This window comes from Selaginella moellendorffii, unplaced genomic scaffold, assembly GCF_000143415.4.
Source record: "Selaginella moellendorffii unplaced genomic scaffold, v1.0 SELMOscaffold_3, whole genome shotgun sequence".
NCBI classification, from domain to species: domain Eukaryota; kingdom Viridiplantae; phylum Streptophyta; class Lycopodiopsida; order Selaginellales; family Selaginellaceae; genus Selaginella; species Selaginella moellendorffii.
In genome coordinates, this window is record NW_003314264.1 from 3,215,381 (window position 1) to 3,240,069 (window position 24,689).

Sequence of the window (24,689 nt, forward strand, 5' to 3'; positions counted from 1 at the left end):
TGAGATTTTTTATATAATGTAAGGTTCTTAGCGTTCCGCGGGGGCCGTGTTGGTCGGTCTATGAGCAAAGCCTCACGTAACCTAGTAGGATTTCAATTATCTCTTTCTTTTTCTTTTGTATTTTTGCAACGAGCTTGACTTAAACGAGACTGGGATGTTTGAACTAGAAACTCGTATTAATATGCGTATTTAGAGTCAATCGTGTCCCAGATGTGTATAGTTAGTCTCGTCTACTCTCAAGATCCCTTGCATTGTGCACAGGGGCTTGAATGGAACGCACACAGGGCCGAGATCCAGTCGGGCCAAGGAAAAGGAAAAAGAAAGAGAGAAAAATGTGAATGCTGGAGTTTAGACTTCCACGGTGATCCTGTGACAAGGTTTTCCACTCGGTGACTTGGCAACCAAGTCAATGAGGCTCATCAAGGAAGGGCGGTGGCAGCATATTACCGACACACAACCACGGAAAAGGATAGATCTAAACCGAATCCCAGCGATTCCTCTTATAGATGCCAGCGTCTTTTCGCATGCGGTGACGAGAGGTTTTGGATCGCGGCGGGCACTTGCGACTTTGTGGACTAGATCGGCCATAAAAATTTGGGTGAAACTTGTGGATGGTCATCGTCAAGGACACGTAGAGAGGCACAAGCCCCGGGCCAGCAACACAGTGGTCAGGCTGTGCGGCCAAAGGGAAGCGTTGCTTGCATCCTCCACGTACGTAAACAAAGAAAAAAGAGAAAGGGAGGATGAGAGAGAGAGAGAGAGAGAGAGAGAGAGAGAGAGAATGGACCCCTCCTTTTGGAAGGAGGGGCCAGGGGGAGATAGGAGATACAACCACAAGGGTCACAACTAGTGAATTGTTTGTTTTCTTGGGTGGCCGCACCAATGGTTTTTGGCCGGATGTGATCGTTGGCAATGCCAAAGGTGCCGTGTTGGAGGCAAACTGGCCTAGTAGCAAGGCCCAGCCACAACGTTTATCTCAAGGTTTGCCGATTTTGATTTTGCCGTGGACCCTTGCATCAAAAGCCACTATATTATACTACGCAAGAATTATACGCCACATACATGCATATATTTTAAGGGCCGGGGATGTCTATGCCCGGGACACATGCCATGTGAGCCGGTAACGTAACTATACGTAACCAGCCGTGTGTGGGAAACCACCGGTATGCCATGCTTGCCAAAACTTAACAGCAAGCAAACAAGGTAGGGTAAGTGGGGAAGGGACGGCTTAAATGCAGGCTGACTGTCCCCACCCACGCAGCTGCAAACCTGAGGTACCCAGTTTCTTCTTTTTTATTTTTAATGCCTTTTTTTACTCATTTTTCTTCCCCTTTTCTGTGGGTTTTACTATTGCTATTTACCATACCATGGTGGTAAGGCATGTGTTTGATCATGGTGAGCAGGCAATGTACTTGTGAGAGTGGTGTAGGTGCAGAAATGAACAAACAAGGCACACACACAAGTTCTGCACACACACACAAATCTTAAGAGGGGGTTTGCAGCACACACACTGGAGCAGCAGCAGACACCAGCAGCACACAGCAAGGATGGAGATGAGGTGAATTGAATGTAACACACACCACACCACACACCACACCATACCACACACCACACACCACACCACACACAAACCTCTCTCCTTTTTTTTTCTCTCCCCCTGTCTTTCTAAAAGTGGGAGCAACTTAACCCAAGAGCCTACTACACCTCCCCCCCTCTCTCATTTTCTTCCCATTCATTTGATCTCCTAGTTTAATAGGAGGTAAAAAACTTTTTGTGGGAGCTTGGGGGGTTGGGGGTTTGGTGAATTGGTGGTGTTGGGAGCAGGAGAGAGCAAGCACCAGGTAGCACAGATCTGATCCATTCTGTAGCTTAATTGATCCAAAGGCTCCCTTGCTACAGTGTACTGTGCAACCAAGAATTCAGGGGAGAGAGCATCAGCAGCAGCAGCAGCAGCAGCAGCAGCATCAACAAGAACAAGAGTAGGGGAGAGAAAAAAAAAGATCTTTTAGACACCAAGTGAAAAGCAGAGCACCCCAAAACAAGGGAAGTGGGAAAAGGGAGAAAAGAGAAGCTGAGATATGGAAGAAGAGGGAACAAGAAGCAGGAACTGGCTATGGCTGTGGAGGGGAATATTCGCGTCTCCCATCGTGGAGGAGGGAGAATGGAGGGCAAGGGAGGGGTAAGAGGAACCCAGGATTGGACTGGAGTTGGGCTAGGAGAGCTAGTTCTAGTTTGGTCTTCTCTTTTTTTTCCTGGATTCCCCTCTCTCTTCTCTCTCTCTCTCTCTCTCTCTCTCGCGTGGTGTGTGTGCGCATTGATTCAGGTGTAGGACTTTCTCGCTGATTGATGGTCCATGGAAGATCAAGCGCTACCGTGTTGATCGGGGTGGGAGGATCCCCATGGCGGCATCCAGTGATTCGGAGAGTAAGAAGAGCAGGAAGGAGGAATTGGGGGGCGGTGGGAGCAGCAAGGAGGAGAAATCCGATACCGCGGCGGGCGGGTCAGATCAGGCCCAGCAGCAGCAGCAGCAGCAGCAGCAGCTGGCGGTGGTGCCATCGCCGGCCGCCGGCGGAGGCGGCACGGCCAATGGCGCGGGCGGTACCGCCGGCGGTACGCAGCCGGCGGCAGCATCCTCCGCCGCGGCGGCTGCCAAGGAGCGCGACTACATCTGGACCGAGGACGCTGTGCACGTCCTCCTGGATCACTTCCTGGAGAAGTACATGAGCTACGAGAAGGGGATGATCCGCAACGCCGACTGGGTGGAGATCGCGCAGCGCGTCAACCAGCAGCTGGAGGGGAACAAGCCCGTCAAGACGCCCGAGCAGTGCAAGAACAAGGTGGACAATCTCAAGAAGCAGTACCGCAAGGAGCGGCGGCGCGGATCCCTTGGCCCCTCCAGCACCAATTGGGCATTCTTCTCGCGGATGCACGACATCTTCGAGAGCGATTACAAGAAAACAGGGGGTGGTGGCGGCGGTGGAGGTGGCGGCGGCGGCGGAGGAGGAGGAGACCGAGATCCTGGCGGCGCGAGCGAGGACGTACCACCGCAAAACAATTCCAATCCCGCCCCCGCCGCCGCCGCGGCTGCCAACAACATCGAGGACGCCCACCACCACCACCGCTTGCGATCCGCGGTGGTGCCGGATCACTACCTGGCGTCGCGCGAGTTCATCCGCAAGCAGCAGGAGGAGCTGATGCAGTACAACAAGCGGCCATCGCGACGGAGCGAGACGCCGCCGCCGGGGTCTGGCGGCGCGCCGATCTCCCAGCAGCACCACCCACACCACCACCACCACCACCCCATGATGCTACTGCCCGAGTCCTCACACATGGCCTTCCCGCCGCACGCATCCAATCACCACCACCGCGAGTCCGGCAGCACGCCCGCGCGGAAAAAGGCCAAGTCGGACCGGCACGAGCAGCACGGCGTCCCGCACGGCATGACGCACGGCATACCGCAGCGGCACCACGACCAGCGGCACTTGCAGCCGGCGGGGCCGCCGCAGCACCACGCGGAGGGATCGGGGCCGCCGTCGTCGGACTCGGGCGGCGGGGGTGGTGGCGGTGGAGTGGCTGCCGTGGAGGGATCCACCAAGCACGAGCGGAAGCTCCACCGGCACCAGCTCGCGGCGCTGCGGCGCGACTTCATGGAGGGATTCACGGGCTTCGCGGAGGTGATGCTCAAGATCGAGGTGGCCAAGATGGAGATGCAGCGGGATCTGGAGCGGCAGCGGGCGGAGATGGAGCTCCACCGCACGCAGATGATGTTGAGCAACCAGCTCCAGCTCGCTAAGTACCTCAAGGCCAGCCCGATACCGCACGGCATGCCGCCCGACGGCGGCGGGGCGGGCCCCTTCTGGCCAAACTTCGGCTTCACCGACGCGAATGCCAATGCCGCCGGCGGTACCGGCGGCCCCGGCGGCACGACGCCGCGGCTCCAGCTCGCCATCCCGATCTTCCCGGACTTTACCGCGCTGGATGCCGTGGGGCCTTACGAGGTACTGCATTTGCTCCCCAACGTGGAGGTGCTGTTTGTGAGCCACCAGCCTGGGCTGTACGCCGCCGGCATGGGAATGCTCACGTTGCAAGCCACCGCGTCATTCGACCAAGTGACGCGGCCGCAAATCCTCGTCGTGCCCGGCGGTATGGGCACCCGGAGGCTGCTCCAAGACCGAGTTATACTCGACTGGATCCGAAAGGTACGTTTTCTTCTTTAATGGCTTGAGTGGAGACAACAAGTTTTTGTTGTTTGCTACTGATCAACTTGGCTGCTTCTGTCCTCGTTCCACTCGATGCCTACTAAAGTTTCGATTTTTTCGTTGCTTTTGGTGGTGGTTCTTCCAGGTTCACGAGCATACCCTCTACACTGCTTCCGTTTGCACTGGATCGCTGCTGCTCGGTGCTGCCGGATTGCTAAAAGGCATCGAGGCAACCACGCATTGGAACTCGCATGAGCTGCTAGCGGAATTTGGAGCCAAGCCAGTATCCTCGAGGATAGTCCGCCAGGTTGGTTTCAATCACCCGCGCTCCTGTATAACTGTTTGTTCTTCCAGGGGAAGATCATCACTGCTGCTGGAGTGTCCGCTGGGATCGACATGGCTCTTCAGCTGGCCGCTCTTCTAACGGACGAGGCCACCGCCAAGACGCTCCAACTTTTCATCGAGTATGATCCTCAGCCTCCGTTTGACAGCGGCTCGGTGGCCAAGGCCGGGCCCGAGGTGGTGAGCAGGGCCAAAGAACTGTCATCCAAGCGACTCCAAGCCGTGGCTGGTGCCAGTGCTGCTGCTGCCGCTGCCGCCGCCGCCGCCGCTGCTGCTACTTCCAGAGCTCCAGCGTGAAGCAGAGAGAAGAAAAGTCTACTTGTTCTACGATGCTGCTGCTGCTGTTGTATGTACCAAAAGACGATAGAGGAGAGTGAGGGAGGGAGACGAAGAGCTCTAGAATCGAGACGAGGAACGAGCTGCGAACGACTGGAATTTCCTTTTCGGAAGAGCTTTGGTCGGGGAGAGAGATGATCCAGTTTTCCAAGAACACACCCGGAGAAAGAGAGGCTCCACAGCTCGAGAGTTTCCATTGATCATTGGTACGCTGCTGGGGCTCTCGCTCTCTTTTCATCTCTTTCTTTGCTCCATCTCTTTTTCTTCCCGCGGGACTAACAGTTCTTCTCTGCTAGCTCTCTCAGCTCTCTAAATTTTTTGTTCGTTTTCTTTTTTTCTTGGGCTCTCGTTCATACCGATTTGTGTACCGCTGCTGCTGCTGATTGATTGACATCACTGTGCGTTCGTTTTTTTTCCTTATATAAATTCTTGGTAGCCTCTGAGACGAATAAAGAAGAAAAGAACTTCCTTCCTCTGTGGCCGAATTTTGCCGCTAAAATTTGAAAGTTTAAATCTCTGTAGGGTTAGGGCACGAGGAGATGGCGACGGGCGATGGTGATGGCGATGGCGGTGGAAGCGACAACGCGAACGAGGTGGTGTAGGTTTTTCTTGCCCAATCTAGACACCTCGGACTGGGCGACGAGCTGGGAGGTGGTGATGGCTCCTCCGCAAGGCAGTGTGACAGCGGGTGATTTCTTGCCAAGGACAGGGCTTTGATTTCTCTTGCACCAAGACGGCAATGGTCACGAGAAACTTGTGAGAGATCTCCTCTGGAGGGCAAGAAAGCGTAGCAAGCATGCAGGGAGCTAAGCCGGGGGGCCGCAAGGAGGTGGAAAGGGAGAGGCGGAAAAGCTTGGCGTTGGATAGAAGGAAGACCGCGGCCATTAATCAGGGAAGCACAAGTGGAGCCGTAAAGAATTTCGGTCACAGCAGTACGCTCACGCCACGGACTCTGGTGAAGCGATCCCACCACAAGGAGCACGTCTTGAATGTGAGCGGCCTTCTTTTTCTTCCGCGAAAGCTACCACAGTATACTTTTCTTCCATCGCTCGCAGCTTGTGGTGGTGGTAATGGCGGTTGCTTTTCTAGATCCTTGCCGAGAAGAACTTGAGGATCGGAGCCTTCGGGAAGGTTGAGACGCAGGAGGATCAGCCGGCATGGAAAGCTCGGCCCAACGCACAGCAAAGCCCGCAAGTTCTAAACTTGAAGAAGAGGATGGAGCAGAGGAAGAGGCATATGACGCAGTACACGAAGAACAACACATTTGTGGACATCTTCAAGGTGGTATTTTTTCTAGTTTTTCTTTCGATTTTTTTTTTGCTTTTGTTATGTCGTGTTTAGATTCCATGCCTTCTCTAATCAAAACTTTTACCGTTCAGGACACTGAGGACCGCCGAACACCGCCAGCGACGGCAGGAATTGTTGTTGCCGGTACAATCGAGCTGGTTGCTCGTCAGGTTATTGAGAAGCACGCTGAGATCCAACACAGGTAAGCAAGCGCACACCTAAACTTCCAGAGTTAGATTGATATGCCTCGCTGAGAGTTATCCAACAGCGATGCGTGCTTGAGAGAAAGCGACCAAAACACATTTTTCTTCGTTTTTTTCTTTTTCTTGTATTTTTTATTTCTCTCTTTTTACGCTTGTGTGCGCTGTAGGTGAATGCAACTTGCATTGATGACTATCATCGTACTTGAGTGTGCAGAGAAAAGAAAGGAGTCTGGGCCCAATTAGGAAAGCCTTATGCGTGCTTTGGCTTACCAGCTTCGGCCATACCGAAGGACTGTCCAATGCCAGCCGGGGCTCCACCTGGTGAAATGTATCCTTTCTTTGGACACGCTCAGAAGCCGCAACTGTTAGAAGTCGGACAAGACGTTACAAAGTTTAGAAGAAAGCGTGCTCAACCTGTCACACGGGAAAGCTTAAACATGCAGGGCATGCTGATAAAGCTGGGCCTGCAAGGTAGGACTACTGATACTACTCACCTTTGTCACCCGTTTGCCTGTGATCTGATCCTACAAATTCTTTTCCTGAGTGATTTGCATGTTTTGTACAGACTAATGGACGGCGTTTGTTTTCATCAGCGTGTTCTCATATTTTCTGTAGGCAGTACAAAATTCCCAAGGGCACCTCTTGTCGAGGCAAATGACTTGAAGACGGCTGTGAAGTACGGTGGTGCTTGCTACACACTTGGGAGGTCCGTGCCTTCTTCAAAGCGTTCCAATTTTGACGGTATGTACTTCAGTGCCTGGCCTGCTTCTTTTTTCAGAACTTCTTCTTTGCAGGAAGAAGCAGGCTTTCCTTTGATCTAACTGAGCTGTTTGAAAGGTAAGATAATAGTATACATCTGGATTGATGTGCTGTGGCTCCTAATTCTCAGTTGGCGGAGCATATCTGGTGGATCACAGGTATGGCCCTTTCATAGTTTTTTACATGACTTGTAGCTGACTCCGACAAGGTCTATAGAGTGTTTTGGATATGGATTTTAGTAACGTGCCGCCGCCACGAATGCCTGGTGTGAGCTTGCCGCAGCTGGCGAAGTCACCAGCACCTCAACTTGAGCGTCCAAGCACCAGTGCTGGAGAACAGTCTTCGCATAGTCTGGTATTTTATTGTATGCTAAAGATCCCTGCGTCATAGATGTCGTCTTCCCTGCGCAGCTATATGGCTGGAAGAAAGGTTTTGCTGATACGAGGAAAAGGCTGCAAGACAAGCTTACACAGCGGCTAATGAATAGAACAGTTCGGCGAAGGCATTTTAGATCGTGTTCCCCTTCTACAGCAGAGGTATCCTGTTTGTTTTATTGACAATGCCGAAGTAGTTTCTCCTTTTGAAGATTTCGATCAAGCTTTTGGAACACTTAGAGGAACGGGGTGGTGGTTCTAAAACTCCACTACAGACAGGACACATCTGGTCAGCATCACTCTCAGAGAGATCTGATTCCTGACAAATCAGGTGGCAATGCAGGAAGGGTGTCGAAGATAAACAGAGAGAGATGGACGCGTCGGCTGTAGATCCGGAAGTGGAAGCTATCAGCAAGTTCTACGAGCGTGTGTGCATGTTTGTCAACAACCAGAAGATGGATGATCCACTTATGGACATGCTTGTCAGCCATCTTAAAGAGTAAGTTCGCTGTTTGATTGGGATTATTTTTCTTGTCCCTGTGTTTTATTCTAGACTGTTGGAAGAAGGCTACAAGCTGCAAAAGAATCTACTCATAGCTCTCTGCGAACGCTTGTCGAAGTTACAAGGTACTTTGTGCTTGGTCGGGTTTAACTTCTGTTCTTTTTCTTTCCAGATCACGTCGAGGCTACCGGGAGAATGACATGCTTGATGCCTATTCTCAACTTCATCTGCAAGGAGCTTCACCTCACGTCCGTGGAATTCAACTCCATTCTTGGCAGATTTGGCCTGGATTGGTACAACACTTTCACCAGGCCATCTCTCTCGGTGACACCAGCTCCATAGAGTTCTTCCGCTCAACGCAAACTCATTGCGGTGAACTTTAAGAGCGTCTGGATGTAAGTCCGACTCTATCATTCCCACCTTTCTCACCTTTCTTTTCTCGTTGGCTTGCAGAAATCAAAGGGAGGTGCCAAACCGTGCTGGCAAAAGTGTCCGCTTTAACTTCGAGAGGTAACATTATTTCCGTGGGATACAGAACGTCGGCTGGACTCACGAGAAACCCAATTCGTGGTCGGCGACTCTGGCCTTCGCATTTCGTATTTAAGCCTAACATTCTTTCCCTTCACTCCACTCATTCTTTCTTTTGTTTCCTGCAACCGCTATAGATCATGGCCGCAGCACGATCGACACTGGCAGCGCCACTTCTCATCCTCCTCCTGCTAGCTCTGGATCATCCGGCTCAAGCGAGAACCTCTCAAGGCAGTTGCAACTCAGTCCTGGGGAGGCTGGGCCCGTGCTTGACGTCCGTGCTTGGTTCCAAGCCGCCAGCTCCATCGCGAGCGTGCTGTGCAGCTGTTCACGCCGTCGCCCCGCGGCTGGTGTGCCGCTGCTTGCTGGGCGCGGCAAGAAAACTCAAGGGCGTCAACTTTAGCGCGGCCCGATCCATTCCGAGCAAGTGCCATGCCTCAGCCAGCTTCAAGTGTATATGATGTGATTCTCTTGTTCATGATCGAAATAAACGATATCCCTACCTTTTTTTACCCTTTTTGTGTATTTAAAATACTGAATGATAGGGTTCATAGACAAAGCTTGCGAAAAGAATGAGGGTGTTCCCTGGATTCCCTGTTGCCCAACGAGTAATCGCCGCTAGCAACTCGATTGATTTGCCCTACCACCTCCGGCCTCTAAAGCTCGGCTGCCGCGCTCTCCCCCAGCCCGTGGAAAACGAAAAGTTTGCCGTGGACGTGGACGCGAGCTTTGCATGGGACTCGGGCATTGTTGTACAGGAGCGCGGAGCTTGCGTACGGAGGAGAGCCTTCCTGATGGACCTGGACGACGAGGCGTTGTTGTGGAGGCAAGTCCCACCGTTGGATTTCCCCAGCGTGGAGTCGGCCGCGACATGCAACGGTCGGATCTACGCCCTGGCCAGCGGCGCCGTACACGCGTACGACGGGGTGGCGTGGCGGCGGCTCGAGGAGCTCGGCGCCGCGTGCCTGGAGAGGCTGTTTAGCGTACGCAACCGGCAGCTGGTCGGGGCCTTTGTGTACGGAGGCCCGAGGTTGGAGCTCCGGGCGCTGGATCCGGTGACCCAAAGTTGGTCGCGGGGCTTTGGATCCGATCATGGCTTGGAGGGCTCTTGCCTAGCCAGAGACAAGTCGAGGAAGCCGATGGTGGCGGCGATTGGAGACGCGATTGTGATGACCCGATGGGTTTCTGGCGATGGCGGCGCGACGAAGAACAGATTTTATGCGTGGGATGGATCGAAATCGGCGTGGCAAGGGATGGGCGGAGATGGGGACTACATGATCGAGGGCGTTTGCACCCAAATTGCCCCAGCAAATGCAAGTGAAGTATATGTTTCCAGCCTGACGAAGGGCGTGATCGATAATAGGTCTGTTTACAAGGGTATGGTAAGGTGGCAGAGCTGGGAGATATGGTGGGAGCTGGTAAATAGTGGGCATTTGGTATGTGCCTTCTAAAGTAAAAATATTTCAGTTGTAAAAAAATAAAAAGGTAATCTCTCAGCCGTAAGAAAATATTGTAAATAATAGGTAGGGTAAAAATCATAAAGGTTTTATAAGGCGTAAACACCAAGGCATTGGAGTTGCTTTTTAGGGTTTGTGAGCAGTGCGACAGGAGAGCGATGAGCGCCATGGAGGAGGACAAGGCGACGACGACCGCGAGCGAGGCTTCGTCCTCCAAGGCCGGCGCTGGCATCGATTACGCGGCGCTGGAGAGGGATATCAGCTCGCAGCGGGCAGTCGCGCTCCAGGTAATGCGATCTAGGGCTTGCCGGAGCACGGCTCACCGCGGATTCTCTCCTGGCTCGTGGCTTGTCGTGGCAGGATGGGAAGCTCAATGCCGCCATTGAGTCGCTGCTCAATCTGGAGAAGGGAATGAGACTCGCCGCGGATGTTCCTGGCACGCGCAAGGTCGTTGTGGCGATTGTGGAGCTCTGCTTCGAGACGAAATCTTGGAAGACGCTCAATGACCAGATTATGCTGCTGTCCAAGCGCCGGGGCCAGCTCAAACAAGTGAGTTCCTTCTTGCGAGAGAATTTTCCAAGTGACTACCAATTTTTTCTTTCCCAGGCTGTGACGTCGATGGTCCAACAAGCAATGCAGTACCTCGACAAGGCTCCTGACCAGGAAACGGAGGTGGAGCTCATCAAGACTCTGAACCTGGTGTGCGCTGGAAAGGTTTGTAGTGAACAAGATTGCAAGCTATGAGTTGCTACTTAGATCATTTTGTCCAGATCTATGTGGAGATAGAGAGAGCCAGATTGATTCGAAGACTGGCGACAATTAAAGAGGGCCAAGGACTGATTGCTGAGGCGGCAGAGCTGATGCAGGAAGTAGCGGTAAGCACATTCCAGCAAGATCATGTCTGGTCTGGTTAACCTGTTTGAAATTTAGGTGGAGACTTTTGGGGCAATGGCCAAAACGGAGAAGATAGCTTTCATACTGGAACAGGTAACAGCTCTCTTTCCATTTCTCTTTTCAGAAAAGAAAGAACTGACTATGCTGTATTTCAGATCAGGCTCTGTCTAGCCAAGCACGACTACATGCGGGCCCAAATACTTTCCAGAAAGATCAACCCTCGGGTGTTTGTTGCTGACTCGAAAGAAAAGAAGAAGAAAGAAGGAGACAACATCGTGGAGGAAGCCCCTGCTGACGTTCCCTCACTCCTGCAGTTGAAAAGAATGTACTACGAGCTAATGATTACGTGAGTACCACTATGTTTGTAACTCTTTTGGAATCTAATTTTTCTTCCTTGTAGGTTTTACTCACACAGCAACGACTACTTGGAAATTTGCCGATGCTATCAGAACATCTACGATACTCCCTCTGTGAAAGAGAATCCGTCAGATTGGATGCCCGTAAGTGTAGTAATGGACTTTGGATTTTCTGCGCTAACGTTTTTTTATGAACAGGCTTTGAGAAAGATATGTTGGTACCTGGTGTTGTCACCACATGATTCCATGCAATCTAGCTTGTTACACGCCACTCTCGAGGACAAGAAGCTAACTGATCTTCCTCAATTTCGGTACGCCTCCTATCCGGCACTTAAAAATTTTCATATTGTAGTTCCTCAGGTCTCTGCTGGAGAGTTTCGTGACCATGGAAGTTGTGAGCTGGGACCAGTTTTGGACCACTTACAAAAGTGAATTCGAGCTCGAGGCGACACTTCCGGGGGGCAAACTGGTGGACAAAGCATTGGAGGATCTGCGGCGCCGAGTAATCGAGCACGTAAGCGTCTAGCTTCCTCTCAGCTTTGTTTCTAACAAAAGTTTTGTGCAGAACATACTAGTTGTGTCGAAATACTACGCGAGAATCACCCTGACGCGGCTATCTCAGCTCCTGTGCTTGCCACTTGAGGTGAGCTTTGTGCTGCTAGGCTCAATCTCTGTCTCATCAATCTCGCTTTGTTTCGCTTCTTTAGGAGACGGAGACGTGCTTGTCGGAGATGGTAGTGTCGAAAGCTCTGGTTGCCAAAGTGGATCGGCCCGCGGGGATCATCTCTTTCCAGATGAACAGAGAAGGGAACGACGTGCTCAACTCGTGGGCCATCAACATCGAGAAGCTACTGGATTCGGTGGAGAAGAGCTGCCACAAGATTCACAAGGAGACGATGGTACACAAAGTGAGCTTGAAGGCTTAAAGAGAGACGTTTGTGTTCTCGAAATTTTTCACAACTAAACGAATGTTCTTGCTAATAAAAGGAGCCCTAGAGTATGATTAGAGATTGTCCTTGCTAAAGCTCGAGTGTGAAGACCATCCTAGTTCTTTTAGGGATGCTGGCGGTAAGATTGAGGTGGCTCGTGATCTTGGCGCTATGGCTCGACCAGGTAAACGCAATGCATTTCTTAGCTCCAATCGTGGCTGTGGTTCCCTGAAAATGATAGGCCGCTTCCATAGCGACCCCAAATTTTACACTCTACTACCCGAGGTTCTCTCAACTCGAGTGAAAGATGAATGTGGTTTTTGTGGTTATCGTCTTGCTTGCAGTGATGCGCTCTTGAGAGAACTGGATGCTTTGGTGGCTCGCCATCCTTCGACAATGAGTGTAGGTACTTCTCTCTCGCTTGTCGAAGCTCTACTTTTGCTACTACTGTGAGAACTTATTTATCTTATGTCGGCATTTGATTTTAAGTTGGAGGGGATCCAAGCGGATGCCTCCGACGGCTACAAAGCAGAGATTCGAGTTGTCACAGTGGCTGGCAGCGTTCAAGCATCGTCTTTCGACGATCGTGTGCGCATCTTTCTAGTAAGTGGCAATGAAATATCTTGCTGATTGTCAATAACTATCGAAGATCTAGAATTTTGGTCAGCATGGAAGGGAGCTGATCACGTCGGAGGTTGCACTGCGGCTGCTGCGAATTTTGAGCAGGGAGGACAAATCTGCAAGTAAGAAACATATAGATCGCATTCTTTCCAGAACTGTGTTCAAGGTGAATTCACGTTTTTTTCTTTGTTTCATTTTCTTGCCGGTAACTCGAGGTAGAGGTTTCACATCTTGTTTTACTCGTCCAGATTGTCCCGATGGAAAATGTTAATGGACGGCAAATTGTGGAGAACGGAAGCCTCTGCGAAAGAAGAAACGGTACGCGTTTAATAGCTTGCAGCCCAGGAGCAACAGGAGCAAAAGACTTATTACTTGTTTCTAGGCAGGGGTGTTGATACAAATCGAAACTGGAAAGTGAACTGGGGAGTGAAAGAAAAGGTGACGAACTCTCTGTTTCTCAAGCTTGCTTGTGCTGGACGAAGGCATTTTTCTTCGCAGGATTACGACCCAACCGAGGAGTTCCCGGGAACAGCTCCATTTAGCGAGCCAGAAACACGGATACTTCGAGACATTGCTCTGCGTTTTAAGCCTCATCTCTGGGTGAACGTTCACTCGGGGATGCAGGTAAGGATCCTCCAAGGAAAAACATTGCGGACTCTCAAAAAAGTTTTTCCTTCTCCTTTCTTCCAGGCTTTGTTCATGCCTTACGATCATAAGAACGCGACCCCGGGCTATCAGGCAGCTGCAAGAATGAGCTTCTTGTTGCAAACTCTAAACGCTCTACATTGCAACGGGAACTGCACAGTGGGCTCTGGAGGTGGTGCAGTCGGGTGAGGCTCGACCTTTTCTTTCTTTTCAAAGCTTTGTTCTTGATCTCTGGATGAATTTGCTCGCGCAGATACTTGGCACACGGAACTGCGACTGACTACATGTACGATGTATTGAAAGTGCCAAGCGCATTCACGTTTGAGGTAGACAATTCTCAACTCAAGTTGATCCATTTTCACGCTCTTCTTTTTGTCAGATTTACGGGGACGTGCATGCCAACCGCGACGATTGTTTTAGAATGTTCAATCCCACAACACCAGGCGCGTTTGAGGTAGCACACTACTCTCGTTTCTCTTTCCATATAACAAAACCAAAGCTTACAGAGCGTCGTCACGAGATGGTCTCTAGCATTCGTGACACTCGCGTTTAATCTCAGCAGCATGCCAAGCAAGGCCCTTGGAAGAAGCCGCAAGGTCGGAAGAACTCTGTGGGATTCCACCAGAGATGACGCGCAGAATCCGATTGTGTCAAGGGAGCTCCGCTTCTATTTACTTGCAACTGGCCTCATCCTGTGCTGCGTTTGTTACAAGCTAGTTAGTCGTCTGTGCCATTGCAGCCCGCTTAAATCACTAACCTGATACCAATTCTTCGCAAATACTCGTGTTGTCTACGCAAAGCTCGAGGAGTCAAAGGTGGACGATAGTCTTTAGTTCTATCACCTGCCGCAAGACAACACAAAGCAAACAGTGTGTGAGCCACAAGCTTGGAGCATGGCGAGAAAACAAATCTCACACCTGGGCTGCGAGTACACAGTGGTGAGTTTGGTGGAAAAGCCTCAGTCCTCGGCCGTGCCGTTCGCCTGGAGCACCTAATCAAAACTAATACTTTAACACACAAGAAAAAGTAAAGGAAGAACAACATCGAAAAGTCTCACCTTTTCCAAGTGTTGGCCTCATAAAATGAATTTCACCCTCCACACCCACCGCGAGCAATTGCACGTCGATCGATTCTTTAAACCTCGTCGCGAAATCCCACTCCAGCGCGAGGTAGCCGATGGGATTCCAGGCAGCTACCTGAGCAGTCACAGGCATTTAGAACCAAAACAATCAGGCCCTGGCTGTCTATAAGATTGGTCCATACCTCTCGCTGACGCTAGACACATCTCTCCACATCGGGCCCCGGGAAAATGGAGAATCTCCCACTCACGACCATCTTCAGCAGCTTCTTCACTGGGATCCGCTACCATCTCCAGCCATTCCCACTCGTCTCCAAATGCAAGAACCAGGCCAGGACGCACCACTCGATCGTCTCCAATTTCCTGGGCACGCTTGTTCTGGAGAAGAGCCCGTTCCCGTTCTTCATGCTCGTAGCTTTCGAGGCCGGAGGCTTCATACGAGCCCTCCTCCTGCTCCTGCTCTTTCCGCTCGTCTTCTTCCTCAGTCACTTCTTGTCGGCTGGATCATCCGTGAAGCTCATGATCTTCGTCACCTTCGCTGGCCTTAAGCTTTCCGACATCGAGCTCATTTCCCTGGGAGTGCTCTCCAAGTTCTACGGCGACAGGATCCGCGCCAGTAGCTACACAGTCTTCACGTCGTTTGGATTCCGCTGCATTGTCACGGAGTTGCCCCGGATCATGGTGGAGCCGTTTGCAAAACGCTACCTTGGAGCGGACATGATAGTAGGAACCGGAATCACGAGCTTCAGAGGTAGAGCTACGGGGTTCTGCGACTCGCATGGCGTCCTGGTCGGCGAAAAGAAGCTGGATGGCTTGACGAGAGCGCTCAAGGATATGGCTACTCCCAATGTAGGACTCGGCGATTCTCCTGCTGACTATCCCTTCATGGGCTTTTGCGAGGTGAGTAGTTTTTCTTCCTCCCAAAGATCTGGAAAAGTCTCCTTCCTTGCTGTGCTGTTTGCTGCCAGGAATCGTATCTAGTGCCGCTGGAAAACTCCACTGTTCTCCCACAGGACAAGCTCGCGTCACCAGTCATCTTCCACGACGGCCGTCTCGTCAAGCTTCCAACTCCGATCAACATGCTCCTCACATTCCTGTGGTTACCGATCGGATTCCCGCTGGCGCTCATCCGGATGGCCGCCGGATCACTGCTCCCAATGCGCGCCGTCTACCACGCATTCCTCCTGCTGGGCGTCCGCATCATCATCAGAGGCAAAATCCCATCCTCCAGAAAGCCCGCGATCGATCAGCAGCCCGGCGATCACGGTGTGATGTTTGTCTGCACTCACCGATCACTGCTCGACCCGATCTTCCTGTCCGCCGCGCTGGGCCGCCCGGTCACCGCCGTCACATACTCCATCTCCCGCCTCTCGGAGCTCCTGAGCCCTATCCCGACCGCGCGGCTGACCCGGGATCGAACCCGCGACGCGGCCAACATCCGCGAGCTGCTTCGAACCGGCGACCTGGCCGTGTGCCCAGAGGGCACCACGTGTCGCACGCCCTACCTCCTACGATTCAGCGCCCTGTTTGCCGAGCTGACGGACAGGATCGTCCCGGTGGCGATGGAGGCGGGAGTTTCGAATTTTCATGGCTCCGCCGCCAGAACCTGGAAGGGCGCCGATCCATTCTACTTCTTCATGAATCCCTCGCCCAGCTACACGGTGACGTTCCTGGATCAGATCCCCGCCGAGAAGACGTGCGCTGGGGGTGGAATCCCCGCGCACGACGTCGCGAATTACATCCAGGGATTGCTCGCCGCGGCACTGCGATTCCAATGCACGAGCCTGACGAGGAGAGACAAGTATCGAGCACTCACCGGCACGGATGGGATCGTCACAGCGGCGGTGCCGAGGTCGCGAAGCGCCATAGCCTAGGGCTGAGACGAGAGATCCACACAGGTCGGGGGTTCGAATCTATCTCACGCGCGCTTTCTTTTTGCGCCATGATGTAACGAAGTGGCACTTTGTGCTGTCTGGACGGATTCGAACCTGGGACCCCCGCGTGTCAGTGATAGTGATTTGACGTGGAGGGAAAGCTTTGTTTGCCAGTGAGAATAGCTATAGTGGACGATGAAGACGATGAGACACACGCACACCCGACTGGAATGGCCATCACATCCAAGAACCCTAAAACTGGCTGACTGACTGGACTGACCATGGAAGGAGAAATTTGAGAGAGAAGGAAGGCACGCCCAGCGCAGCGGCATTGTCTCGATCACCACCGACGTGGGTTTGTTCTGCTTTAGGTGGAAATCTTGCGAGAAATCGCTGGATTGAGAAAACTAAAATCTCACGAGTAATCAATCGCAAGAAGAAAGCTTTTTCTCTAGATTCATTCGTTTCTTCGCCGATCGATCGATCTCACATCGCTTACACACTCGAAAAGAAAGAAAAGCAACACAAAGAAAGAAAACCCTGGAGGCTTGCGGCACAAAAAAACTCGAGATGCCGCCATCAATCGATCAATCCGGGGGGAGCTGGACGCATCGCGGCTTGAGAGAAATCGAAGAGACGGCGCCGCTCAGCCTCTTGCAGAATTTCCTGGCGGAATGGCGGTGATGGTGGCGCTGATCGCCGTATTTGCACGAGACGAGCGACCACGCCGCGGCCTTGATCCTCTTGATGCTTCCCCGCAGTCGATCACACACGCTGAGCTTCCGGCGGAACTGGTAGCTGTGGAGATACAACTGGCGATCGTAGAAGTAGGAGCTGCCATAGCTGCTGCGTCGCGAGCATCGGCCGAGAACATCCGCGAGCTCTCCCTCCCGATCATCATCATCAAGATCGCCGCCGCCGCCTTCCTCTTCTTCCTCCTCTTCGTCTTCGCCTCCTCCCGGATTATCATCCTGGCCCGCCGAATCGCCGCCATGGCCGCCGCCGTCGCCCGCAAATGGATTCCCCACCGCCGCCTCCCAAGATTTCGAGCTCCGCCGGCTCCCGGAGCGCCGCGGCCGCAGCGATTGATCATAGCCGGGACACATTGCCGCCGTCGCGCCCGCGCTTCCGGTGCCCAAACAGAAACCAAGAAAAAAGAAAGAAATCCCAGCGCCCTGGCGCGCCCTGATCACTCCAGGAAACGGACCGACGAAAGATTTCCGCGCGATCGATCGGCGGAGTCGGCGGTGGCAGCGGCGAGAAAAGACGCTGGTGGCGCTAGGGCGCTGCTCGTCCGAGAGGAGATCATGCGCGGCGGTCAGCCATAGTTTCGGCTGAAAACATGTCTTGTGGTTTGGGCTTTTAAGGCCAGCCAGAACGGGTGACTTAAGTAAATGTCATTAACCGGCACTAACATGATAAAGGCGGGAGTTAGGGCAAAAGCGCATATACTTTTCTCATAGGCGAATATACTCTGGGACCAGATCGCATATACCTTCCTCATAGGCGAATATACTCGGGGCCAGTGCCACCTTGTGACGAATCCGCCAGGCTCGTGTAGACGCAAATCTCGTTGTGAAGCTCCCAGCCCCAGTCCGCGGTGCGCGATACCACCATCCTTGGCCAGTGATTGATCCTCACAAAATTACTCCTGGCGATGGAGTCGTGATCTTGGCCCTCGTCTTGGATGATGCTAAAGGTGCTCTCGTGCCCGCCCCAGACTGCGTCACCCGGCCCCGCGGTCTGGGAGCCATCGCTGTGGAAGAAGCGCTGCATTGGAGCCTCGCCCCGCCGGGAGGGATCCAGCTCCAGCCAGTACTGCGGCACAGTCTATAGACGAATTCACCGAGTGAGAGGAGAGATCGTTCCAACGTCGTGAATTTCTCGCTTACGTCTTTGAAGCGATACTCCCAGCCGTGTTGGCAAAGATCTTCCAGAGTTATGGAGCACTGCATTTGCGAAGTTTTGAGATCGAACAACGAAAACTTCTGACGAACTTGTCTTACCCGTTTCGAGTCCTTCATGGAGATCCCATAAGCGGCCACTTTGGATAAGCCGGGTAGCAGTGCCGCGGCAGGGATGTGTCTCTTCCCCTGCCATAAGCTTGCACACTACAAACACCAGGGAGTCAGTCCCAAGAAACCATTTTGACAACCCCGAAAGGAAACGAAGAACAAGACCAAAAGGCCAGACAGCCACAGTTACTTACTATTTCGCGTCGATCACGAGTAGAATAAGGGCTTGCAATCTACAAAGCCAGGCCACAGCAAAGAAAAAAAAGAAAGAACACCACCACAGCAAGCTTGAGAAGAGAGGAAACAAAGACTCGGAGTTTTGCTTACCTTTGACACCCAAAGAGCGTCCGAGTGTGCCAGAGTTTTCCAGTCTTTGGATGTTACTCCACATCGTGCCAAGCTGAGTGCATCAAGTCGGACCATCACCAAGTGCAGGATATCGGGGCCCAAGAGCTTGAAAGGATCCTCCACAGTAGCGCTTCTCGTCGATCTGGCCTGGAAGATAATCCTTGGAGGCAATTCCGGAAGCTGGAACTTAGAGGACGAGCTTGGCCCGGCGATTGCCATGGAGTGAGCACTCGACCGGCGATAGACCGACTTGATATCGTCCCAAAAGGGATGCTGTGCCGTGTGGTACCTCAGGCAATCCGAGAAATCCCGGGAGTGGAGCTTGCAAATCGTCTGGCGACCAATGCGAGGATGATACAAGACGCTCGTGGGGCTCGCGTATCCACCATCGTCCTTTCTTTCCACACTCTCCATCGATCTGGAAGAATTGGATCTAAATCTCTCCCCCCACCGCGTTCTAGGGTACAAGAATTAGCTTGTTCTCAAGCCAGCCGCTGGCGGCGTCAATGGGATGCCCCGGAAGAAGATCGCAGCCCAGAGCCAGTGGATTGTAAGGACACACGCTCCCTGCGCTTGGCTTATAAGCGGTGCCGATTGGCCGCTCCGTGGACGAATCGGAGCCGTGAGATCGCCCAAGAACAATCTTCTTGAAGCTTGACACTTGGCCACAGTGGAACAAGGTATCGCCTGCGCTGCCGAGTGCTCATAGGCCGCGCCCATAAAAAAAGTTTTGGACACCACCACTGTCACGACAATGCTCGATCCAGCCAACGAAAATTGTCACCGATCGCGAATCTCTAGATGGCTCCAGTGATCCGCCAGGGGCCACCGATCAATAAATCGTTTTCTTATCCCATAAATCTCGGGGGTTTTATAGGTCTAGAAGACTCTAGCGCGATCGCTCTTTAGTGCGATACATTCTATAGCATTGTCTAGGGTTGGAATGGCTTGGCCATGGCGCGCTTTCCATCGCATTCTTGCTCCTCTAGAGCGATCGATCTTGCCGGCAGGAGCTGGCCTTCCCTCACGGTACTGTGATCTAAACCCTATCAATGAGGATTGAATCTCGCGTAGCGGTCAGGTTCCAGAATGCCACGACCAGCGGCAGGCTGGATCGATCGTCCCACCGGCACTTCCATTCCGATGAAGCATCGGCGGCCAGGGTCTCTCTCAAATCCAGGAAGCTGGAGGAGGTTGTCATCGCGATCGGGGGGAATATCGGCGACCGGGTCAGGAATTTCGACACGGCGCTGAGGATGATGCGAAGCTCTGGAATCCAGATCAAGAAGCACGCCTGCCTGTACGAGACAGCGCCAATGCATTTGCTGGATCAGCCTCTCTTCCTCAACTCGGCCGTGACTGCCACAACGAGCCTGGATCCTCACGAGCTGCTGGTGGCCTTGAAGGAGATTGAGAGAAAGCTGGGGCGCAGCCAAGGTGGTGTCAAGTATGGACCGAGGCCGATCGATCTCGACATCATTTTCTACGGGGATTTGGAGCTCAGCTCGGAGAACTTGCGGGTTCCTCATCCTATGTTCTCTGGGAGGCCTTTCGTGCTGGCTCCGCTCCTCGATCTTCTTGGTCCGGAAGTGGAGGATAGCAGGCATTGGTCTTTGGTCCATCAAGTTCGGAGACACTGGAACGATATAGGTGGCGAAGGATGCGTCAAGAGAGAAGGGATGAAGAAGGTGCTTCCTGTGGGTGGAAAGCTTCTGGACTGGCAGGAGAGGACTTACGTGATGGGGGTTCTTAATGTCACTCCGGACAGCTTTAGCGATGGTGGCAAGTTCTTCACAGCTGACAAAGCAGTGAAGCAAGTCCAGGAAATGATCGAACAAGGAGCCGACTTCATAGATGTTGGAGCGCAATCGACAAGGCCAAATGCCGAGCGTCTTACCACTGAGGAGGAGCTTCGACGGATCGTGCCAGTGCTGGAGGGTCTGAAGAGCACACCGGACAGATCCAGGGTCGTGCTCTCGGTGGATACCTTCGACTCCAACGTTGCAAGAGCAGCTGTAGAGCTGGGTGCTGATCTGATAAACGATGTCTCGGGTGGCAGCTTGGATCCGAAGATGCTGGGGACAGTAGCCGAGCTGGGGGTTCCTTGTGTGCTAATGCATATGAGGGGCGATCCATGCACGATGCTGAGTGAAGCCAACACAAGTTACAGCGATCTACCACGAGACGTGGCCAGGGAACTCGCTGTGAGCATCGAACAAGCCGAGGTTGCTGGAGTTCCGGCATGGAAGATTATAGCTGACCCGGGGTTTGGATTCTCGAAGACCGCCGAGCAGAACGTGGAGCTGCTGGCGAGGCTTGATACGTTCAGATCCGGGCTGACGCAGGCGAGATTTGGGGTTGGAAGTATCCCGGTTCTGGCAGGGATCTCGAGGAAAGCTTTTCTTGGTCAGATCGTTGGCTGCTCCAGGGCCGAAGACCGGGACAATGCCACGATCGCTGCTGCTACGACAGCGATTTTAAAGGGTGCGAATGTTATAAGAGCCCACAACGTAAAAGCTGTTCGAGATGGCGCTATGGTGGCTGACTCGATCCGCAAAGTCCTGGCAAGCTAATCAAGTAAGCTCTTTTATATTTTTCTTTTGTACTAGTTTTGTTCTTGACGTTGACGTGTTTGAAGGGGCTGATTGAAGAAAAGATTCGAGTGCAAGGATGATGCAAATGATTCTTTCTAGGTGAACCAATTATCTCTGAAATCTCAAAGTTTTGCTAAATATTGTGTGTTCCAGCTGTTTGCAATACTTCAAGGCGGTGGCCTATGCAGTGAGAAATTATATTTATTTTAAATTAAATTTTTTTGATTTTCGAGCGAATGTTTTGGCAGGAGCAGCACCTGTAACATGGGAGGATTTTTCTACAAAATTAACATACAAAATTAATAGTACAGTGTAATTGTACAATTATACATGTGAAGCATCTGAACCGTCCATAAAAAATTATGCGATCTTAAAAGAGTATCTAATGTGTGGGGATTCCCTGGTGCAGATTCTGGACGGTGTAGGCGAGGAGGAGAAGAGGGGAAAAGGGGAAGGAGAACAATCTTTGCTTTGCTGAATTGGTATGAGCATCGATAAGTTCCCGCTCTAATGGAGTATTCTGGGTTAGTTCTAGATGAGGAGGACCCTCTTAACTCATGGCTAGAAGGTGGGGTGGATTTTGGAGCAGCCCACTCAGCTCTCTTTCAGAGCTATGGATTTGATCAGCCACAGGGTTTAAGGCCAGTTGCTCAGCAGCAGCAACAGCAGTATCAGCATCAGCATCAGCAGCAGCAGCAGCAGCAGCAGCAATTGTCTCTCGAGAAGCAAGACCAGATCCCGAGTTTGCTGTATGGGCTTCCGAATTTTGTCTCACAGCCGGATCAAGTTCACAGCAGTGTCAGTGACCTCCAGAAGAATTTAATCTGGGCTTTACAACGCATGAACTTGTCCACGAATGGACAAGTTCTGATCCAGGTCTGGATGCCTTACATGGAATCCAACACGGTGTTTCTAACCACCAAGGATCAGCCGTACGTGATGAGCAAGAGCTTTGACAAGTTCGTAAGGTACAGGAGCGCATCGGTGAAGTTCATTTTCCCCGTGAGGGATGGATTACAGGCATACCCAGGGCTTCCAGGGCGTGTTTTCATGAGCCAGGCGGCCGAGTGGACGCCCAATGTCCGGTTCTACAGCTGCCGTGAGTTCTTACGAGTCAAGGAGGCCGTTAACTGCGATGTCAAGGGTACTCTTGCATTGCCTGTGATGGAGGCCGGCTCTCGAGCCTGTGTGGCGGTTCTTGAAGTTGTGACGAGCATAGAGAAAGTTCAGTATGGGCCAGAAATCGACGACATCTCCAATGCTCTCCGGGTAAGCACCTCTCTCCTTTTTAATTTTTCTCCAAAATCTTTTTTTTTTTTCTGAGCTCGGCTTTGTTTTCTTGTATATGTAGGCTGTCAGCTTGGCCACCATCTCAAGTGCTGCTCCTATATCGGAGGTTTGTTTTTTCTTTACTGTGTTCCGTCACGTTTCTTAGTCACAGTCGATTGTAGATACGTGAGAATCGGCAATCCGCGTGGCTTGAAATCAACGAGGTGCTGATGACGGTGTGCAGGACTCATATCTTGCCACTAGCACAGGTGTGGATTCCAGTTTCGAGCAACGGTGTGGTGAAGTTGGTGACAAAAGGCGCTCCTTTCTACGGAGATAGCGGTTTCCGAAAGCCGTGCGCGGAGCATGTACTGCTCAAGGGACAGGGGCTTCCTGGCAAAGCGCTTCTTTCGATCCAGCCTGTTTTCAAAGAGGACGTCAGGAAATATAGCAAGGACGAGTATCCGCTGGGACACTATGCGCGGCTGTTCAATCTTGTGGCGGCCGTAGCAGTGAGATTCCGTAGCAATCTCACCGGTGGAGATGACTACATCTTTGAGTTCTTCTTGCCGTTGAGCTGCAACTCAGGTACCCAGCAGCAGGACTTGCTGGACTCGATGTCGAAAAGTCTCCAACGTGTTTCGAGAAGCTTGCGGACCGTCACACGTCAAGAGCTAGCATTAGAAGCACCTGGTGCGTTTTCCGGATCGCAGCAGCAGCAGCAGCAAGTTTTCAAGGCCGAGCTTCCAAAGCGGACGTACGAATCTTCTGAAGTGGAGTCCGAGATTGTAGAGGAGAGCAGTGTAACGTCGAGCAGCGTCACTGTTCGGAAAAAGGCCAAGCGTGGTGCGGCTGAGAAGATGGTGTCATTAAATGTTCTCCAGCAGTATTTCTCGGGGAGGTTGAAAGACGCAGCCAAGAGCATTGGAGGTACGCGCTTCGTTTGTCTCTGGCTGTTTTTTTCTTTTCTGAACTGCATTTGTTTGTTCGACAGTTTGTCCTACGACGCTGAAAAAGATCTGCAGACAACACGGGATTGACCGCTGGCCGTCACGCAAGCTCAAGAAGATTGATCGGCAAGTTAAGAAGATCCAAAACATGCTGAGCTCGGTACAAGGCTTGTCACCCGGCTCTACAGTGGTCAGCGTTGGAGGAGTGTCGTTTGGCGACGTGACTTCGTCAAGAAGTGGTGGTATAGCAGCAGCAGCAGCATTAGCAACGACAGCAGATTATCAAAAGCAGGCACACACCAAAAGCACAATCGAGCACGAAGTATCGTCATCGTCTCAGCTGCACAGGGACAAGTCGAGTTCTTCGCTGTCGAGCAACGATCACAGCCCGGCGGAGCTGGAGAGGACTCCAAATCGGGACGACTCCTCGCTCTTCACCGTCAAGGTGAGGCACGGAAGCGACACCGTGAGATTCAAGCTCCCGGTCGACCAGGCCGGAATCGCCGAGTTCCGCGAAGAGATCGCGACGAGGATGAATCTCCAAGGCCGGGAGTTTGGCCTCAAGTACATGGACGAGGACGGAGAGTGGATCCGGCTGGAAAACGAAGAAGAGTTTAGCGAGTGTATGGGTGTGGTCCGGCACTCGGATGGAAAGATGAAAGTCCTCCTAGTGTTATAGTAGTAGATCTCTCTTTGATTACGTTATCGCCAGCCAGAGAAAGGAAAATCTATCATATAGTTTCCAGCTTTGTGGGAATTTTCTGACTGAAGAATATTTGCTATGATCGATATTGACTTTTCCATGGTATGTACTTTTATGCTGAAAGTGATTAGAAGTTCCGAGACTGTCCACGCGTTGTCCAAGAGCGCGTACGGTAATGGGTCCGCCGCACGCCACCCATGCCGTACGTAGCTCCAAAGTTACAGCAAAATGTGAGTTGTTAGCGCGATTAATATGATGAAAAGCACGTAGTTGCCAATGTTGTCTGCTTGCCAACTACCGTCGTGTGATGCATCTCTGTCGTGACAGCCGTTGATGCGCTCGGGTGGTTAGATCGGGCGGTCCGCCTTGGCCGCGCTGCCGGCCGTTGGATTGGCGTCCCAGGCGGGCGGGTAAAATGGGCCAAGC

At 52.3% G+C, this 24,689-nt stretch overlaps 8 protein-coding genes and 1 pseudogene across 15 annotated transcripts; 8 read left to right on the forward strand and 1 right to left on the reverse strand.

The window, feature by feature from the left end:
- The first annotated feature begins 1,248 nt into the window (after window positions 1-1,248).
- LOC9643608 lies at window positions 1,249-5,320 on the forward strand. Of its 2 annotated transcripts, XM_024668330.1 has the most exons (4): window positions 1,249-1,841; window positions 1,900-4,199; window positions 4,345-4,506; window positions 4,554-5,320. In XM_024668330.1, exons 2-4 carry the CDS (start codon window positions 2,400-2,402, stop codon window positions 4,836-4,838), a joined length of 2,247 nt encoding a protein of 748 aa, XP_024524098.1. In that variant the 5' UTR covers window positions 1,249-1,841; window positions 1,900-2,399; the 3' UTR covers window positions 4,839-5,320. The 2 variants fall into 2 exon arrangements, with proteins under 2 accessions (XP_024524098.1, XP_024524097.1); XM_024668329.1 differs by having other exon boundaries at window positions 1,249-4,199.
- A 69-nt stretch (window positions 5,321-5,389) lies between these two features.
- Window positions 5,390-8,627, forward strand: LOC9643609. Of its 2 annotated transcripts, XM_024668333.1 has the most exons (14): window positions 5,390-5,868; window positions 5,967-6,158; window positions 6,257-6,366; window positions 6,582-6,838; window positions 6,983-7,108; window positions 7,162-7,204; window positions 7,257-7,284; window positions 7,343-7,480; window positions 7,537-7,662; window positions 7,713-7,789; window positions 7,844-7,999; window positions 8,054-8,127; window positions 8,175-8,397; window positions 8,456-8,627. In XM_024668333.1, the coding sequence occupies exons 1-13, from the start codon at window positions 5,674-5,676 to the stop codon at window positions 8,342-8,344; spliced, it is 1,692 nt and encodes a 563-aa protein (XP_024524101.1). In that variant the 5' UTR covers window positions 5,390-5,673; the 3' UTR covers window positions 8,345-8,397; window positions 8,456-8,627. The 2 variants fall into 2 exon arrangements, with proteins under 2 accessions (XP_024524101.1, XP_024524100.1); XM_024668332.1 differs by having other exon boundaries at window positions 6,582-7,108.
- A 43-nt stretch (window positions 8,628-8,670) lies between these two features.
- On the forward strand, window positions 8,671-8,991 carry LOC112344195 (non-specific lipid-transfer protein 1-like). Its single transcript, XM_024668503.1, has one exon. It carries the CDS (start codon window positions 8,671-8,673, stop codon window positions 8,989-8,991), a length of 321 nt encoding a protein of 106 aa, XP_024524271.1.
- A 1,124-nt stretch (window positions 8,992-10,115) lies between these two features.
- Window positions 10,116-12,243, forward strand: LOC9643610 (26S proteasome non-ATPase regulatory subunit 12 homolog A). The gene is made up of 11 exons (XM_002963354.2): window positions 10,116-10,274; window positions 10,348-10,536; window positions 10,594-10,701; window positions 10,758-10,862; window positions 10,918-10,974; window positions 11,037-11,227; window positions 11,282-11,381; window positions 11,436-11,548; window positions 11,598-11,751; window positions 11,803-11,880; window positions 11,945-12,243. The coding sequence occupies exons 1-11, from the start codon at window positions 10,146-10,148 to the stop codon at window positions 12,161-12,163; spliced, it is 1,443 nt and encodes a 480-aa protein (XP_002963400.1). The 5' UTR covers window positions 10,116-10,145; the 3' UTR covers window positions 12,164-12,243.
- An 8-nt stretch (window positions 12,244-12,251) lies between these two features.
- Window positions 12,252-14,210, forward strand: LOC9643611 (carboxypeptidase A6). Of its 5 annotated transcripts, XM_024666558.1 has the most exons (12): window positions 12,252-12,350; window positions 12,408-12,451; window positions 12,511-12,568; window positions 12,656-12,769; window positions 12,822-12,953; window positions 13,036-13,105; window positions 13,170-13,225; window positions 13,286-13,411; window positions 13,478-13,617; window positions 13,686-13,758; window positions 13,812-13,886; window positions 13,939-14,210. In XM_024666558.1, the coding sequence occupies exons 1-12, from the start codon at window positions 12,297-12,299 to the stop codon at window positions 14,191-14,193; spliced, it is 1,197 nt and encodes a 398-aa protein (XP_024522326.1). In that variant the 5' UTR covers window positions 12,252-12,296; the 3' UTR covers window positions 14,194-14,210. The 5 variants fall into 5 exon arrangements, with proteins under 5 accessions (XP_024522326.1, XP_024522313.1, XP_024522332.1 ...); XM_024666551.1 differs by having other exon boundaries at window positions 12,264-12,350; window positions 12,408-12,568; XM_002963355.2 differs by lacking the exon at window positions 12,408-12,451 and having other exon boundaries at window positions 12,334-12,350.
- A 487-nt stretch (window positions 14,211-14,697) lies between these two features.
- Window positions 14,698-16,408, forward strand: LOC9643612 (annotated as a pseudogene).
- A 1,358-nt stretch (window positions 16,409-17,766) lies between these two features.
- On the reverse strand, window positions 17,767-19,304 carry LOC9643613. 2 transcript variants are annotated; one of them, XM_024666576.1, is made up of 5 exons: window positions 18,727-19,304; window positions 18,594-18,632; window positions 18,391-18,495; window positions 18,277-18,333; window positions 17,767-18,214 (listed from the first exon to the last, which is right to left on the reverse strand). In XM_024666576.1, the coding sequence occupies exons 1-5, from the start codon at window positions 19,159-19,161 to the stop codon at window positions 17,885-17,887; spliced, it is 966 nt and encodes a 321-aa protein (XP_024522344.1). In that variant the 5' UTR covers window positions 19,162-19,304; the 3' UTR covers window positions 17,767-17,884. The 2 variants fall into 2 exon arrangements, with proteins under 2 accessions (XP_024522344.1, XP_024522351.1); XM_024666583.1 differs by lacking the exon at window positions 18,594-18,632.
- Window positions 19,305-19,627: 323 nt separating this feature from the next.
- Window positions 19,628-21,720, forward strand: LOC9655328 (folate synthesis bifunctional protein). The gene is made up of 5 exons (XM_002963357.2): window positions 19,628-19,776; window positions 19,829-21,324; window positions 21,386-21,440; window positions 21,495-21,528; window positions 21,590-21,720. The coding sequence occupies exons 1-2, from the start codon at window positions 19,691-19,693 to the stop codon at window positions 21,318-21,320; spliced, it is 1,578 nt and encodes a 525-aa protein (XP_002963403.2). The 5' UTR covers window positions 19,628-19,690; the 3' UTR covers window positions 21,321-21,324; window positions 21,386-21,440; window positions 21,495-21,528; window positions 21,590-21,720.
- LOC9643614 (protein NLP9) lies at window positions 21,631-24,330 on the forward strand. Its single transcript, XM_002963358.2, has 5 exons — window positions 21,631-21,673; window positions 21,751-22,610; window positions 22,693-22,737; window positions 22,793-23,540; window positions 23,605-24,330. The coding sequence occupies exons 2-5, from the start codon at window positions 21,852-21,854 to the stop codon at window positions 24,237-24,239; spliced, it is 2,187 nt and encodes a 728-aa protein (XP_002963404.2). The 5' UTR covers window positions 21,631-21,673; window positions 21,751-21,851; the 3' UTR covers window positions 24,240-24,330.
- Window positions 24,331-24,689: the final 359 nt, after the last annotated feature.